The sequence below is a fragment of the Primulina huaijiensis genome, chromosome 17, assembly GCF_012295235.1.
Source record: "Primulina huaijiensis isolate GDHJ02 chromosome 17, ASM1229523v2, whole genome shotgun sequence".
In the NCBI taxonomy this organism is placed as follows: Eukaryota; Viridiplantae; Streptophyta; class Magnoliopsida; order Lamiales; family Gesneriaceae; genus Primulina; species Primulina huaijiensis.
The window spans coordinates 5006987-5023890 of record NC_133322.1 but is presented as its reverse complement, the minus strand read 5'-3'; the positions used below and the strand labels follow the sequence as shown (position 1 = coordinate 5023890).

The following is a 16904-nucleotide window of genomic DNA, read 5'->3' as shown; positions in this document are numbered from 1 at the left end:
AAAAAAAAAAAAAAAAAACTTTCCACCCTCTCGCTCCTCCCATCTAAGATACTAAACATCTGGAGCACGGCTTCGCAATCCGGGGCCAAAAATCAAAAGTCCAATCCCTTTTTTGCCCAAAACATCAAGAAAGAAGTGCAGTAAACATGGATCTACAACCATAACCGCGCTAAGTCCAATCAATACAAAAATTAACGCACGAGAAACAACCATAACTACACTATTAGAACTCGTTTTATCGACACAAATTTAGACGAGACTGCGTAATTACCTGCGGTAATTTGACAGTGGTGGACGCAGCGACGATGCAGTAACCCAAAAGCTTAGATATTAGGGGTAGCAAACAATCCTTCTCAGGGAATTCGCCATTGCTTAGCGATACCAATGCGCAGCTAAAGTCTATCCCAAGAAATTTCATCTCCACCATTTTTCTTCGAGATGCCAAGCGATTTTTATAATTAATTTACTTTATATTTAAATTTAGAAGTAAAATATAGTTATAAAAAATAACGAGAAACTAATTTAATTTTGATATATAAATTATAAAAATAAATAAAATAAAAAAAAAAAAGAAAAAATATCTTAGAAATTGAACATGCAACTTCTTGTTTGAAAAACAAACTCTATTTATTGAACTACATGTAACTTGTATTAAAGTTTTAATACTTCATTAATATATATAATTATCAAACAAATGTCTCCACCAATATATTCTGGAGCATAAAACTGAAATATCATTCGACAAATGAAATTACATTTATAAAAAAAAAATACAGAAATTAATGATAAACCAAACATTTATTAATTAATGTTTATCACTACTATATCCTTTACCAAAACAAAGGATCTAGAAAAAAAAAATACAGAAATTAATATAGTTAATAACTAATTTATTTTTTTTACATTTATTAAAATAACTGAAAATACATATGATAATCAACTATAATGAGGATAGATCTTTGTCTTGTAAGATTTTTGGCCAGTAAACTGCTATTACACTGTAAATATTGGGAAAAAAATTGTTGGGTTTTTTCAGATCTGGTGTCATGGATGGAATTACATCCTCAAAGTATATGTAGAATAGGTGAAAAAAAGTGAAAAAACCTCCGGAGAAATATTTCTCCTTCATAGATATGTGGTAAAATACATAAAAATGCTCACTGCATGTGTAAAAAGACCTTAAAATTTTAGGATGTAAGGTTTGTCATGGGACTATCCGAACAAGAATTTGGACATCCACAAATTTATCATTTACTGAATGAAAGTTTAAAGAGATAAAAATAAACACAAACAGTCGAAGTAAAGGTGAAAAAATATGTGATCTTTCTCAAAAGATGATCTGTAGAATAGGTAGGGAAAAAAAAAAGTAAAACCTCCAAAGAAATATTTCTCCTTCATAGAAATGTGCTAAAAAACGTACACAATCATAATCCAAAAGAAAAACTTGAGGTCATATTGGGGTTTTAGTTCGGGTTAGACTATAAATATGTCCTGGAAAAAAATTTCGGGTAGGATAGGGTAGGGATCATGGTGAACCATTTGACCCAAAAAAATTCATAAATTAGGATGGTATATCAAATAATGCTACTATATTTGAAATTTTATAAATTAAGACGTTACATCAAATTATTGATACACACTTTGAAAAGTAACTTATTTGAAATTTATAAATTAAAATTTATTGAAACTTTCAAATTTTTAATTTATACTTTGTTTCGAGGTTAGAACTTGAAGGTAGAAACTTCGGTTATGTTGTTGCGGAACATATATCATTATCTTGGACTATGTAATAGAACTTGATTGATTTTGACAAGACTTGGAAATCATGTTTTGAAACGAAAGATTCTAACTGGAACTAATGCGCGTCATAAAGTTATTATTCCAAGATTGTAATTGATTCCTTCTAATACAATACTTCCTTCCAAATTTCGACGAAGGCAGTTTCCTTTGATTGTATCATATGCAATGACAATCAACAAAAGTTAAGAGCAATCTTTATCTCAAGTAGGACTTTTTTTTGAAAAAACCAGTTTTTAGTCATGGTAAGTTGTATGTCGCTGTATCCAGAGTTACAAATCCTAAAGGTCTAAAAATTTTGATATGTGACAGTGATAGTAGCAAAAAATATTTCAACGACAAATGTTGTATTTAAAGAAAATTTTCATAATATGTGAAATTTTTTTTTCTTAATTGTATATTTATAATCTTTTTTTATTTTAAAAATCTATATAATTTAGCATAGTAATTAATTTCATCCCGTGCATCGCACGGGTTAGATACTAGTTATAAAAAATAACGAGAAACTAACTTAATTTTGATATATAAATTATAAAAATAAATAAATAAAGAAAAAAAATCTTAGAAATTGAACCTGCAACTTGTTGTTTGAAAAACAAATTCTATCTATTGAAATACATGTAACTTGTATTAAAGTTTTAACACTTCATTAATATATATAATTATCAAACAAATGTCTCCACAAATGTATTCTGGAGCATAAAACTGAAATATCATTCGATAAATGAAAATTATAATGACATCAAAAATCAATTAATTTAAATTAGTTTGGGTCTTCGAGAGGTGAGTCTCGCGCGGACATCGAGAGAGATTGTACCCCTTCTCTTTTTTATTATTATATTTTATTTTATTTATTATATCATTATTTTATTTTCTGTAATTAACTATCAAATTAAAAAAAAATTATAATTATGGAATTTTGAATAATTATATTAATAAAAAAATAGAAAAACATATTTTCAACAATGTTCATAAAGATACACACGGTGAATTCTTCTCATATATAATTTATCTTTGAGTAGGTCTTTCGTAAGACGATTTCACTGATTTTTATTCGTGAAACGGATCACTCATATCCATATTTACAATAAAAATTAGTATATTTGACATAAAAAATAATATTTTTTCATGGATGACCCATATAGAATATATGTTCACAAAATTGATTCGTGAGATTGTCTCAAAAGAATTTTTGTGTTTATCTTTTGTATGACCCCCCATAATACTCACTCAAATTGTTGTCATCAGCCTATTGCTCTTTCCATGGACCCGATCTCTCTTTCATGGGCAGTTTTCTTCGTAACTGACATATCCGAGTTAACCATCCCAAGCTTCAATATTCTATTTTTAAATTTAGAAATTTTAATATTATACTTTAAAAGTAACACTTTTCAAAGAAAATAAAACTTTCTTGCTGAAGAAGAACAAAAGACTCATTGAAGAGTATTCATATTAGTAAGTAGAGATTTAATTATTATTTATATGTTTATAGATTTTAAATAATTTTTAAAGAATGTCATAGAGTTGTAAAAAAATTTAATAAGCTCTTGCAAATTTATTTTAAAAGATTTATATAAATTTATAAACATTTTCATAGAATTTAATGAATTATATATATAAAATAAAGTAACACCAAAAAAATATTATATCTAAAAATGTAAATTACGTACATGAAAATATTTTTAATTAATATCATTTTATAAAAATTATATATATTTATTTCATATACTTAATCTCAAATTTTTTAACTAAAATAAATTGTCATTAATTTCAATTCCATGAATGTTTTCCCTGAGTAATCATTTTACTACGAAATTTCTTAATTATTATATTTTTAAATGTTTAACCTGATTTAATGGCAACTTCTAAACTTTTCTCAAGTAATGAACCGCTTGCATATACTATATACTTTTAAATAATTAAACATAATCAAATATTTTAGCAATGATAACAAAATTTAAGTGATTTGAAATAGAATCATTTTCAAGAAACAGATATAGTTTCATCACTTTTCCAAAACCAAATACAAACTAACTTCATTTTTTTCATTTTTTTTTATGAGTCGAGTCGAGAAAAATAATCGATTTATATCCAAGCGATTAAGTACTAATGATGCCTTCAAATATAAAATGAAAATCCTAACTTGATTGTACTCAGGTATGATACTCAGTTGGAACATCAAAGCAAAGTAAATGGTCATTCAACAGAAACTGCAGATACACAAAGAATCCAAAATCACAGAACATCCACAAGCACAGTAGCACCAGAAATAAACCTCACAAAACACACTTAAATATGATATCGTACGAATTAAAGTTTCCAACTATTCATTTCCCGAAGATAGATTTAATCCACCATATCCCTTTGGTGTCTTTCGGGCCCTTCTCACTCTCAGGTGGAGTATCAGAATGTGTTGTTTTGTGTAGTTTGGAGACATCATACCCCTCTTCTTTGGCCTTCTCCACCAGCAGATTATATGTCTCCTCATCAAGAGAAGATTGCCTACAAAGAATCTGCCAATACCCAACAAGCAACACAAAACTGTTGAGACGCCTTTCGATATGAAGCATGAGACATTAGCTAGAGTTGAAAATCATTGTTATCCAAGCCTATATCAAACATGTTTATGGGATGAACCAAACTGTTTCCGAGCAAACAATAACGTCGAGACTTAGCAGCAAATCGAATCCAGCAGCCTTCTTTAAAAAGACGAGGCGTGCTACCCAAGAGGCCAAGAATTGCCGAAGCACTTGGCCACTTACTACTCACATGATTTCACACCCCTAACTTTGTTTGTTTCAACCCCCTCCCCCCCCCCCCCCCCCCCACACACACACACACACACACACACACACATAAAATGCCTGTATCCGGACTCCAGCACTGATCAATGTTGCATAGATTTGAAAACTATAAAAGTGCGACAGCAATCTAAAGAATTTATACTGTTTTCCTAAAGATAAAAAGACAGTATTGATTGATCTTGGGTTGCATTTGGAGTCGGAATGTAGGTACTTTTTCAAATCAAAATAAGCTGACACCAAAGGAAGTCCACAAGAATTGGAAGTTGGAATTCGAAACACATCAGCATCTCTTCCTCCATGAGCTTCAAAAAGCTCGAAAAAGTAATCTTTAATAGGTATTTAAAAACAGATTGTTCTGTCAAAATGCCTAAAAAAACACCAGAACACTTATTTCAAACGCATAAAAACTCATCAAACATGAAAATTTCTTCTCAAAAAGCCAAGATTAATCCAAACTACCCTTAATAAAGACATAAAAATCACATGAATCCACAATCACACACTAATTAAGTCAAATCAAACAACACAAAAACCACATATAAAAAGCAAGATTTTCAGAAACATACCCAAAGATACCTCCTGCTGGGCTGCCCAATCAAAGCATACTGATAATCCTCATCAATGTACAAAACCCAATAATCCCCAGTGACAGGGATTATAGGCAAGAAAGGGGGCACATAGAACCTAACTTTAAGCTTCGCCTCATCGCTCTTCGGATCAGCTTTCCAAGCAGTCCCTTCAATATAATCCCTTTTCCCACCTGTCCATGTCTCATTCAAAACATGCACAGTGCCATCTGGATTCAAAGTGTACGTAGCCCTCGTGTCCACACCGTTTTTGGGCTGAAATGTGGAGGGAAATGAAGCTATTTCGTACCATCTTCCCATGTATCTCTCTACGTTTAAACCATTCACCACCTCCATTTCTTTCGTTCCCATTTAATTCACCGAGAATTCCTTTATTTGGGTTGCTTGGGTCGACGTTTTAGGGGTATGTATTTGTAGTAATTCTCGATAAGGTTGTGCTGGATTGCGGGTTAAGTTAAAGGGAGAAGTATTTGTACGTATATTGGAGGGTTTTGGAGGCGTGGGGAAAGCACAACCTTAAACGTGTAACGGTGCTTCAAACGTGAAGATTCTAGAAATGGCCGGGATCAAGGATGGGAGAAAATACCGAATTTTTGATATATCGATGTTATCATACAGAAAAATATCGAATTTATCGAAATTTTTGGTATATCGAAATTTTTGGTACGGTATGGTACCGATACCGAAATATTTGGTACGGTAANGATCACTGACCTTGGAATTACAAGAGAATGAATTTTTTTAAATATAATTTCGGTATGACGGTATTTTACCGATACCGTACCGAAACTTCAGTATACCTATTTTTCGGTATACCGAAAAATCGGTACGATAACGGTATCATTTTTCTCATATTAGTATTTTCGGTATGATATACGATATCCGAAATTTCGATACAAGGTATATCGTACCACCTCTAGTTGGGATGGGAAAGTTGCTTAATGCATTTGGTGATCCTATAAATACATTTGCCCCATCTGACATAGTGTACAAGTTTGTTGATTAGATAATCAGTTAATTGAATGGTCAGAAATTTGATTTTTTTACTAACTTTTCTCAATTTGGTGCACATAATTTTTCTATTACAATTTAATTAGCTAACGCTGTTTGCGGAGTATTGCTTAATTTGAGTATTTACTCAATGTACACTGAAAAATAATGACTACAAATTTGATAGTCATTAAAAAAATTACATTGACGTGATGTGGTGATACGACTAAGAAAGTATATCAGAAAAGAAGTTAAGACCGAAATAAGGTAGAGTTAGATACTTAATGTGTTAGTTGATTTAGTGTAGTTACAATAGTTGATAAAAAATGAGCAATCGTTCATAACCCATTCAACAAATATCAATAAAAAATTTATCCCCGTAACTCAAGTTTATTTGATTGTCCTGAATTAGCCAACCTAACATTTTTCGATATTAGGTTATAAATCCAAGAACTGTTGTACTCCAAAAAACTTACTTATTGAATTATGTGACATCTTGAGTTTACGAGTCACTCTTTATTAGTTTAATATATCAATGTGGAACAATTGTAACACGTTAGGAAAAAAGTAGTGATAGCCTAACGAACGAGCGATGTCAGCTGTGAGTATCTAAACATCGACATGAGCAACCGATTCCACGAGCTTAAGGTCTTATGTTGTATTTGAATAGTAAGATTTAAATGGATTCGATTTCAAATCTACATCTCAAGTTTATTGCATCCGTTTTATCTTAAAATTCAGAATGTATATTTTTTGCTTCGATTTCAATAAACTCTCAACCTATTATTTATTTTTATCTGAGATCCCTCTATAAATACAAATTATTTAATATAAATACAACCTTAGTGTAAAGCAAGTGATGCACCTCTCGATATATTAGAACAAGGTAACGAATACCTACCCATCCAAATGACGTCGCCGATCAATGGACAAATTGTAACAAGGATCCTATCGAACATAGGACATATATGAAAATATTGTGAACTTTTTTAAATGAAATTTTATGCCAAATAATTGACATATTAAATTTGACAAAAATTTGTGTGAGACGGTCTCTCAGGTCGTATTTTGTGAGACAGATCTCTTATTTGGGTCATCCATAACAAATTATTACTNTCACAGATAAAGATTCGTGAGACCGTCTCACAAGATACATACTCATTATATTTACAATAATTGATTTTTGTATTAAATTTTTTTTTAAAAAAACCCATTTAATAACAAGTTAACTCCGTCTCACAATATACCTACTCATTATATTTACAATAATTGATTTTTGTATTAATTTTTTTTTTTAAAAAACCCATTTAATAACAAGTTAACTTTATTACATTATCTAAAAATATCATTTTACAGTCAAAAGACCAAAATAGCCTTATATTTTACACATTTTTTTACGCTCTCGATGTATATATAGTAAACGTAGGGTTACCGAAGAAGTCCAAAAATCTCATTAGTTTAAGTATGAGGCCGCTGCGGCTCCGCGCGGGGAGGCTGGGAGTCTTCGAGGGTGGTTGCCCCTCTCCGCACGAGCAACGGCCGATGATTCTAAGAGCAAATCCAACAACCCTCTCGCATCAATGGTGAAATTGGCGGTGATGATGGTGATGATGATGATGATGCCGCCAGACAAATTTCTCGTTTCTTTATCTGTGAACCTATTACCCTAAACCCTAAACCCTAAACTGTTGAGAGGCAGTGATGATATTGTAAAAGATCAGAAATTTAAGCGAAACTGTAGCTTGGCGTGGCGTAATCGAGCCTGATATGGGTTCTGATTTATCGCAGCCATGGCAGGATTAGCGTCTGCTGATTGATTAAAGGCGAATCTGAGCCTCTCCCTGTTTCTTCATTTTACTCTTCGTCTTTTCTTCTCAAATCTTGAATAATTTGTTTTCTTTAATTTAAAATTGTAGTCTTCAATATTATTATTTTAATATAATACGAAAATACACGTTTGTAAGAATATATATGCACATCTACGGTCCTTGAAAAGTTTGCATAATTGGAAATTGCAAACTATCGACTATTTGTATGGACAACCGAGCATTTTTAGTAATGGGAAAAAAAGGATATTTTTAATATATTAATTTCAAGATATAATGTTTTGGCTAAAATAAAATATGAAGGAAAGCCGAACTCAACCCTTTATATTCAGACCTTCCCTCTATTCTGTAACAGCACTAGCTCAATAGTTTCTAACACCATTAACTCATAGCTAATCTCAATCAAACAAAGTCGATTTTCCGAATTTCTCAAGAATATATTTTGCCAACTTTTAACCAAAATGGTAGGAAAGACTCGTCTTTGTAGTATTTGTGTAGCAGTGCCTCGTCCAAAAGAGAAGAAAACACACCCTCATCTCTTTCAGCTCGTCTCATAATTCAACCACTTTGGTCAGATCTCAAAAGTTTCTTTAGTAATATCGAATCATTTCTTTGTCACCGCAATCGTGCTGCAACCCTCCAATTCTCATTCGACCCTTTCGAACACAATTTTCTATTGTTGCTCGTCTGATTCTATTATCTTGACGTTAGTGTTACACCAAAATAACGTAATGAAATGGAGATGAACTTAAGATATGATTAGGATTGGGATTTGGTGAAGCCCTCAACATGAAGAACGTCACTCCCTATTGCTAATTATCTTCTAAGTTTGTTCTCCTTATGTTTCGTCATCTCCAATGCCAATTTGGTGATACCGAATTTTTCTTTGGCCAAAGAAGCTTCTTCACCAATGAAGATTGAATGGAATGGATAATCCGAGGATAGAAATAATATGTGAGTGGGGAGATGGGGTTGATCTCGACGAAACCCATGTCAAGAACACGAAATAAAAGTATTTAAAAGTAAGGTAGTGCAAATTTGCCAAACATTTTCGCAGGTGCCAAGAAACTTCCATTCACTCGAAAGAGTCAAAGGCTTACTAGGTATATCTTGATCGACATAAAGTCAATGTAAATCTATGTTTCCTACACTACTCAGGGTTAAATTCATCTAACCAAATATGGGTATTGGATTCTCAAGACATGAGGTTAGCTCGTCAGAAAATGAGATCAACCCATCCCACCGGCTTCGAGGGCAGGAAGAGAACTTCATCCAGAAAGCAGGACAGCAAAATCCCTACAAATCATTCTAGCTATCTCAAAACTTGTAAAGATCAGAAGATTTTCGAGTAAACTCTACACTTAAGTTTTCAATCTTGCCTTGCAACTATATATATATAAAAAACAATTTCAATCAATCAAAAAACAGAGGCTCAGATCTGCTTATTTGAGAAAGGCAAAGAGAGCCCGGTGCCGCCATGGCTGCAGAAACCACAGGTTGCTCGCGATCAAAGGGGTCTAAAAAGCCCGAAATCACAAGCCATCCGTGTCGCCCCGCCAAGATACGGAATCGGGTCATCCTCCCCACCCGATTAATCAAATCAGCTCAAAGGAAATCGAGATTAAAAAAAATCATCACAGCCCCCTTATCGATACTGTATGGAGAGGTTGCAGAGAGAATGTGGAAGGGCGTGGACTTCAACCCTTTAGAAAACCCGCGCACACATACATTCATACATGATACATACAGAAATTCTGAGCGCTGCGGCGTAGCACCAGATTCCATTTTCTTTTCTTTTTTCTTTTTTGGTTTAAGGGTTGTTGATTTTTTGTTTCCGCCATTGAAATCATGGGGTTTACAGAGAGGGGCAACAAACCCTTAAAGAACTCCCGTTTCCTCACTGTAACCCTCGTCCTTCTCCAATCGAGCTGACGATTAATCTTGTACATTTGTTTTTATGAAAAAATTTACTTATATATTTATTTTATTTTTATTTTTATTTTTATTTTTATTAAAAAAGTACGAGAATTAGCAAAAACAAAAATGTCATTACTTCGAAATAAACTCTGTGCTATTGTAATAATAAAAGTATAAAACTACTAAAAGTATTAAGTAGCAATTAATTAATGATTGATAAAATAAAGCAACGAATGCATAAAATGGTTAGCATATTTTACGAAGGGCAAAAACTTGTGTGAGACGATCTCATTGGTCGTATTTGTGAGACACATATCTTATTTGGGTACTCTATGAAAAAATATTATTTTTTATTGTTAATATTGGTAGGATTGACCAGTCTCACAGATTAGGATTCGTGAGACGGTCTGACATGAGACCCACTCTTGACAAAGATCTAGTTGCCATAAATATTTACATCCATTATGAATCAACAAAGAACGTGCAATGCCAAGTTCGACTACAAACTGTGTTGAATCATCTGTTCGGGAAAGAACAGCCTCTAGCCAAAAACGACATAAAAATGGCGAGCTCATGGATTTTAAGCAAAGAAAAATATCCAAATAAATATGGATCATGCTACATATATAATCAGGATTACACATTGTGTTACAAAGTGTATTTGAAATGACAAATTATCCGCATTTTCCGATAAATATACATACAATGGCCAGGAAAAAAAATGAGGTCTCATCTGCAGATTACATCACTGCCCTACCCATTTGTGGAAACGATACTATGTTCTCAACTTCCCCCGTCAATGTTACAAAGAACGTTACCTACATATAACCAAGTGTCACTACTAGCACTTCAAGTTTATACGATTTGCGAAATCGAACTTTTTGGTTTTGGGAAAATGTTAAAACACTGAACAGATCAATAATCCTTTGAAATTGGATATAAGGTCAGTACTTACCATTTCCAACGAAGTGACGGAGTGGAGAAGAAACCCGTTGTCTGTTTCCCTGGAATATGCATGTAGACAAGAAAATGGCAATTACCCAAAAGTCTCCATTTTCAAGAAGTAATGTTGTAGAAGCTTAGAAATGTAAGCACTCACACTATGGGTACACTGTTCTGATTCAGGGAAATAAAATAAGGACCTTTATCTGTTGGTCCTATATTAGTCAGATGTGTTGCCTCTCTTTCGACATGGTCCGCATGAATTAGGCTGCTCATGTATGCATCCTAAATGGACAAAAGGAAAAAGGGCATGAAATATTGAATTCAGTGGCCAATTCCATATTAATGGAACTTCATAGAGTGCAGCAAAGAATGAACTGATGTTATCTTTTGGAACAAAAATAAAACTAAGGGGTGGGATTGTGTGAGACTTATGCTTACCACTCCATAACGCAACAATGTGTTGAGCAAGGGCCTAAAAGTTGTTTCTTGTTCTTTAATTTTCTGCATATTGTAGTCATATGTGAACAATTGGTGGAATCCAACAACGAGTTTCCTGTATTAAAGGAGAGGAACAGAAGTTCAAATGACTAGAAGGAGCGTCGAAAAAATAAGCGTCAGCGTGGAGTGGCTGGAATGTAATGGAAGAGTGAAATAGAGTTTTACGTACAATGTATATAATATATTGGAGCTTATCTTTGAGATTTTGTTTCTACGCTTTGTGATGTAAAAACGATAAATGGTTTCTCCACCAAGACAAGGGCAGTTGTTCAAAAGCAAAATATGCAGTTTATCCATAAAACACAAGTGTTTTTCTTCCATTGTCTTACTATGGGATGATTGGCAAAGCATCAGAATACAACAAATATATACGGGTTTACAAATTACAAGAAACAGCAAAATACCAGGAAACATCGCTTTTGTTCAGGGTCCTCATCAACCACTGAAGCTGATCTTTTCCAGGGACAGTTGACGGATTCTAAAAACCATAGGATCAATAATGTTTCACTGAACTGTTTGAAAATAGGGAAGAACAAGAATGAAAGGTAAAACTAACAGAGTTATTGATCACAAGTACTACAAACCATAATTTAAGCTCTGGTATTTTTAACATAAATTCTCATGTATATTTCACCAGCATTTCAAGCGTCTCCCAATTGATTATCAAAGCATGTGCGTGTGTGTATCTACATAGTAATATTGGCAACCTTCTGGTAAGAACAACGGAAGTCATATGTCACATTCTTACACACAGTTGGATAAAATTAATATTGTAAGTTACTATAATGTAAATCAAAGGCTAACAAGTATTGTCCATGAGATTCCACAAGAAAGATAACACCCTTAATCACTCAAATGCTAATCCACCTGCAGTCATATTACAACATGCTCGAAACATGTGGCATTTGCCTCATATATCTGCCAAGACTCTGGCTTTAATCACCCATTTAGATCATTGAGCTTGGTGGTAAGTGGGACAAGAGACGATAAAACTTATAGTTAACGCTTGACAATGGTGTGAATGGGTAAACACTAAACACGGCATCAGAATGATGGTGTGCATTTTTTTAACCAGAACACACGGTCCAATAAAGATTACGCGAAACAAAAGCAAAAAGAAACACCTGTCTAGTTAGTAGTCCAGGTAGGAACCTTAACGATCGATAACAAAACCTAACATGTTCGAAGAAAATATAATTGAAGACCATATAAGAAGACATAATTGCAGCACACATATCGCACCTGGACCAGTTTGGTATCCAGTGCAATAATATCTAAAGTTTGTCCATATGGCATTCTGATTCTGTCAACAAAGTAGTTTTTTCCTTCTCCTTTCGATGCTTTAGTGGTGACTGTAGTGTACCTACAGGTTGTGTGGGGAGATGACAAAATGGAAAAAGAAGATTATCCAGTGTTGAATAAAATCAACAGAATGTGCCTATTAAAAATTCAATATCCGATGAATGATAAAGAACTGTAAAAGAGAACACACCAGGGAATTTCTCGCAACTCAGGGTGCCACGATGCCTGTATACAGAGGAGTCATTGTGTAGCTGATTAGAACTAGTTTGCACTTCAAAATAAAATTTCCAAATTCATAAACTAAATGTCAACCCAAAAATGAAGGAACACTCACATAATTCAGCTACGATCTAGAACGAATTCTATTTTTTATTACCAGAAAGTTGGAAACAATTATAAGTGAGTAATTTGTCAGCCAAGAATCTATCATCCCAAGGGGGGGGGGGGGATTTGATAACAAGAACATATATGTATAGCTTTTGAAAACAATTAAAGCACCGATATCGCAGTTTCTGACAAAAAACATGCTTCAAGAAAGAATCTAAAATTCATTCAGTGATTGTTGCCGGGCACCAATATTCTTGTTCGACAAATTGTGTATCATAAAGAGATTTGATTCACTTCAAAGAAGTTGAAAAACATTCTTCGCATATAAATTAAGGCTATGATCACCAGTATACCCATGAAATTTGATGATGAGAATGTGACTTGTTGTATCTTGAAGTGACAACTTTCCAAGAAAATTACATATAAAGCATGTTTATTCTTTTTGTTCGAGGGCACACAGTTGCTCATATTCAATGTGCTCAACTACTCAACATACAACCTATTGGAAGGCTGAAACTTTGTTTCCTATTACTACAATCTTGATCCAATAACATCGGAGAGCATAAACCGGATAGAACTAAAGTCGAAGCTATTATTTACGATAGAAAATAAGCAACGACAAATAGATTCTCAATTCTTACATTCTTCAGAAGCGGATCATATTCCCCAAGTTCACTAATATTGATCACAAACTGCACCTTGTAGGTTTTGACCACCTTCACCATCTTCATCAACATTTTTTTTTAAAAAAAAAGTCAAAACAGATCCTTGACAAAATTCATAATGCATAAATAGACTCATTACAAAGTGATGTAGATTGAAACCACATATATGAATTTCAAAATTATTGGATCATGTTGACGGTCTTGGGTCGAGTTTAGGACTCACGACCTGATAAACATCCATGATCTGATATGATTGTGACACCCCCAAACGGTATCGACTGTGAGTCTGTGACTACATCTCCCAAAACTCTCTGTTGTTGTTTCTCTCTATGTTTTTTCCCTAATCAGTGTCACCACAATGGATTAGTCCAGCTAACATTGGTAGGTGTAAAGAGCTTCGAAATAAACCGGTTCTTATAGTCGTGCATGAACGTCCCTTGCAGCATATTCATCACTCCTTGTTACTTTCAAACTTTCATTCCAAACTAATACTAGTAAAAACTAGAGTATGACTAGAATTATATAGTGATAAACTCATGCAATATCACTCAAGGGGTGGCTCTAGGCGAACACAGGTATTAGTGGGGGAGGGGGGGGGGCAGTCGATGTTTTTGGACAGAACGTACAGTCCTTATTTCTTTTATTGGACACAAATAAACCGTTGATTCGTGAGACGTGTGAACTCGAATACGTAGCTACAATGAAAAATAATTTTTTAACATATTGTTCAAGTCGAGTTGGAGCTTCGTATAAAATTTTTTTTGTAAAAATTTTTATTTTTAGGATAATATGATTATTTAAAACACATTTTATTATAATATGTGNTTTGTAAAAATTTTTATTTTTAGGATAATATGATTATTTAAAACACGTTTTATTATAATATGTGGTTTTTAAATGGGGAAGTTGGTGAAAAATCCCCAACCAAAACATTTATTTGGGTTCACTCCCTACCCACAAAATTGTGGTACTATGTCATACAAATTGTGGTACACTTCATGTGGAAATGTGGTACACTTCATGTGAAAATGTGGTACTAAAAAAGTACCCAGGGACTGAACACAAAAAAAAACGACGGCTGGGGAGTTAAGTCCAATTTCCCGTTTTTAAATAAGATACAAATTTATTAAAATAAGATTTTATTGTTATTTTTTTAGAATATTATATTTTTTATTACATATATAAAGATGAAATATTTTTAATTTTTTATGCCATGAAAACATGGATATTTTTGGGTTTATCCACAGAACACTCAAAAGAAGTGCTAAAATTACCTCGATCCTTTTCATAATAAAACAAAAAACCCATTAAAGAGCATAAAGATCTAACCTGTTCGAGCAGAAGGGTTTGTTCCTCAAGCGGCCTGAATCCGCCGCCAACGCTTGCAAAGTATACATCGACTGGCCTGCCTTGGCCTGCGCTGATCCCGAGTGTACACTTCTCGGGTCGTCCGCCTGTATTGAAAGCAACATAGACTGCAATGCAGAGAGAAAGCTGCGTGACAAGAGTGCAAACCCATGATCTCTCCTTCATTTGCAATCAAAAACCCTGAGACTTTCTCCTCCAAATTTTTTTTTTTTTTTTAAACTTTCGCAGTTCCCCGTCCACCTGCTCTTTTAGAGATGATATTGGATGAACAGACCTAATACTTCCAACTTATTTTTTTGACTTATGCTGTAAAAGATAGTCACGTATTACTTCTTCTTTCTCATATTTTGTTCTAACACTGGGGCCCGTTAGGAATTTGATTGCTCAAATATATAATAATCCAAGCATATTTATGAAACATCACACGCCATTGGAGGGCAGATCGATCGATCAGATTTTACTTTGCCCTCAATGTTTTGTCTACAGCTCGTCTTCTTCCTAGCTAGTACTTATCTTCACCCTCAAACCCATTTTTACTTCATAATACTTTTACTTTAATGAAGGTTCCATTCATTCCAAGTCAAGGACGGACCTACACTCTTGCCCCGCGGATATATATTGTCAATTAATGCATTAATACGTATGCTTAAGGCTGATTTTAAGGCATTGTTTCGTATGAATGATATGAGATGATTGATTTTTAATCATTCACTTATCATGTGTTTGGTGTGTATGCATGATTAAGATTGTGATTGGTCCGTTCATCCCGCACTCGACCCGTATTGCATGCATTATTATCTTCTTGTTGATGGTTATATAATCTTTTGGGAGAGAATGATGATGTTTGATTAATTTAAATTTTTTTTTAATATCTTAAAGTTTAAATAATTATAAATTCAAAAAATTTGACAACACTTAAATATAATTTTTAATTTGATTAATATTATAAATAATTTAATTATTATTTTCATATTATTATTATTATATTATTTTTAACCGTAATATTATAATTGTTATTAACCATTATTTAATATTCAAATTTGTATTAATATTTTAATTATCACAATAAATGCATATTTATGTTATTATCAAATTTTAATTATTTTTTATAATATTAATCGATTTTTTAGTTTTTCCGGAAATTGAAATTAATGAAAATTTAATAATTAATATAATATTTTAATTTTATTTATAATTTTTTAAATAAATTAATTCTAGAAATTTTATTTATTTATTCAATCATTTTAAGAATATATTACTAATTAATATATGATGAGGACATTTTAGTAAATAATTAACAAAAATAATCAAGCAAGTTAAAATCATGTCAAATATCATATAATTTATCATGATGTGTTATTTATCCTTAATTTTTATTTTATAATCACTCTTATTATATATCATTTATTTATCATATCACATGAACCAAACGGTGCCTAAGGTTATACCATAATAATTTGATTTTTTTATCTTGTCAACATGAGTAAATAAAATAAACTCTAGATTAAATAAATATATATGTTAATTTTTATTTAAAATAAAATTTTATCATGTAATATTTCTAAGTAAAGTAATATATATTATGAAATTTTGACTCAATTTTTGTTTTTTTTTACGATTATATAATTTTTAAAAAATATTTGTATTTTAAATTGATTGAGATCAACAAATTTGATAAATTATACTATTCCCATCATTTTATATACTAAGTGAATGAATTGATGTAAAATTTTAGAATAAGTCGCCACAAGAACGACAATTATAATAAAATTAGAATGCTACATCCAGATAACATGTTTCAAGACTTCATGTTATTTCAATATAATAAAGTGTAATGTTAGGTGATATAACCTCGAGTAAATGTCTCGATTTATATAT

At 32.5% G+C, this 16904-nt stretch overlaps 3 protein-coding genes and 1 long non-coding RNA gene across 6 annotated transcripts in view; 1 reads left to right on the top strand and 3 right to left on the bottom strand.

Moving 5' to 3' along the window:
- The window catches only part of LOC140962903 (mannose-P-dolichol utilization defect 1 protein homolog 2-like), a 5465-nt gene extending 5027 nt beyond the window's left edge, over positions 1 to 438 (bottom strand). Inside the window, exon 1 of the mRNA XM_073421983.1 lies at positions 272 to 438. Within this exon, the coding sequence (XP_073278084.1) occupies positions 272 to 427 (156 nt within the window). The 5' untranslated portion in view covers positions 428 to 438. The remainder of the gene's footprint in view (positions 1 to 271) is intronic.
- Positions 439 to 3965: 3527 nt separating this feature from the next.
- Positions 3966 to 5723, bottom strand: LOC140962332 (temperature-induced lipocalin-1-like). The gene is made up of 2 exons (XM_073421200.1): positions 5168 to 5723; positions 3966 to 4310 (listed from the first exon to the last, which is right to left on the bottom strand). Exons 1-2 carry the CDS (start codon positions 5537 to 5539, stop codon positions 4125 to 4127), a joined length of 558 nt encoding a protein of 185 aa, XP_073277301.1. The 5' UTR covers positions 5540 to 5723; the 3' UTR covers positions 3966 to 4124.
- A 2523-nt stretch (positions 5724 to 8246) lies between these two features.
- On the top strand, positions 8247 to 9746 carry LOC140962498 (uncharacterized). The gene is made up of 2 exons (XR_012172556.1): positions 8247 to 9107; positions 9205 to 9746. It is a non-coding gene; the product is annotated as an uncharacterized lncRNA (long non-coding RNA).
- A 772-nt stretch (positions 9747 to 10518) lies between these two features.
- On the bottom strand, positions 10519 to 15647 carry LOC140963547 (uncharacterized). 3 transcript variants are annotated; one of them, XM_073422914.1, is made up of 9 exons: positions 14988 to 15644; positions 13635 to 13718; positions 12857 to 12891; positions 12607 to 12727; positions 11769 to 11842; positions 11305 to 11419; positions 11064 to 11148; positions 10877 to 10925; positions 10519 to 10739 (listed from the first exon to the last, which is right to left on the bottom strand). In XM_073422914.1, exons 1-9 carry the CDS (start codon positions 15189 to 15191, stop codon positions 10736 to 10738), a joined length of 771 nt encoding a protein of 256 aa, XP_073279015.1. In that variant the 5' UTR covers positions 15192 to 15644; the 3' UTR covers positions 10519 to 10735. The 3 variants fall into 3 exon arrangements, with proteins under 3 accessions (XP_073279015.1, XP_073279013.1, XP_073279014.1); XM_073422912.1 differs by having other exon boundaries at positions 11021 to 11148; positions 14988 to 15640; XM_073422913.1 differs by lacking the exon at positions 13635 to 13718 and having other exon boundaries at positions 11021 to 11148; positions 14988 to 15647.
- Positions 15648 to 16904: the final 1257 nt, after the last annotated feature.

What these genes read in the sequence shown, in the direction of transcription:
- LOC140962332 (XM_073421200.1), bottom strand. Translation starts at nt 5,539, where the DNA reads ATGGGAACGAAAGAAATGGAGGTGGTGAATGGTTTAAACGTAGAGAGA. An exon ending in CCAGCAGGAGGTATCTTTGG is followed by an intron (nt 4,311 to 5,167) that starts GTATGTTTCTGA and finishes GGGTATTGGCAG; the next exon opens with ATTCTTTGTAGGCAATCTTC.
- LOC140963547 (XM_073422912.1), bottom strand. Translation starts at nt 15,191, where the DNA reads ATGAAGGAGAGATCATGGGTTTGCACTCTTGTCACGCAGCTTTCTCTC. An exon ending in ATGATCCGCTTCTGAAGAAT is followed by an intron (nt 12,892 to 13,634) that starts GTAAGAATTGAG and finishes CTCTGTATACAG; the next exon opens with GCATCGTGGCACCCTGAGTT. An exon ending in CCGTCACTTCGTTGGAAATG is followed by an intron (nt 10,740 to 10,876) that starts GTAAGTACTGAC and finishes GGTTATATGTAG; the next exon opens with GTAACGTTCTTTGTAACATT.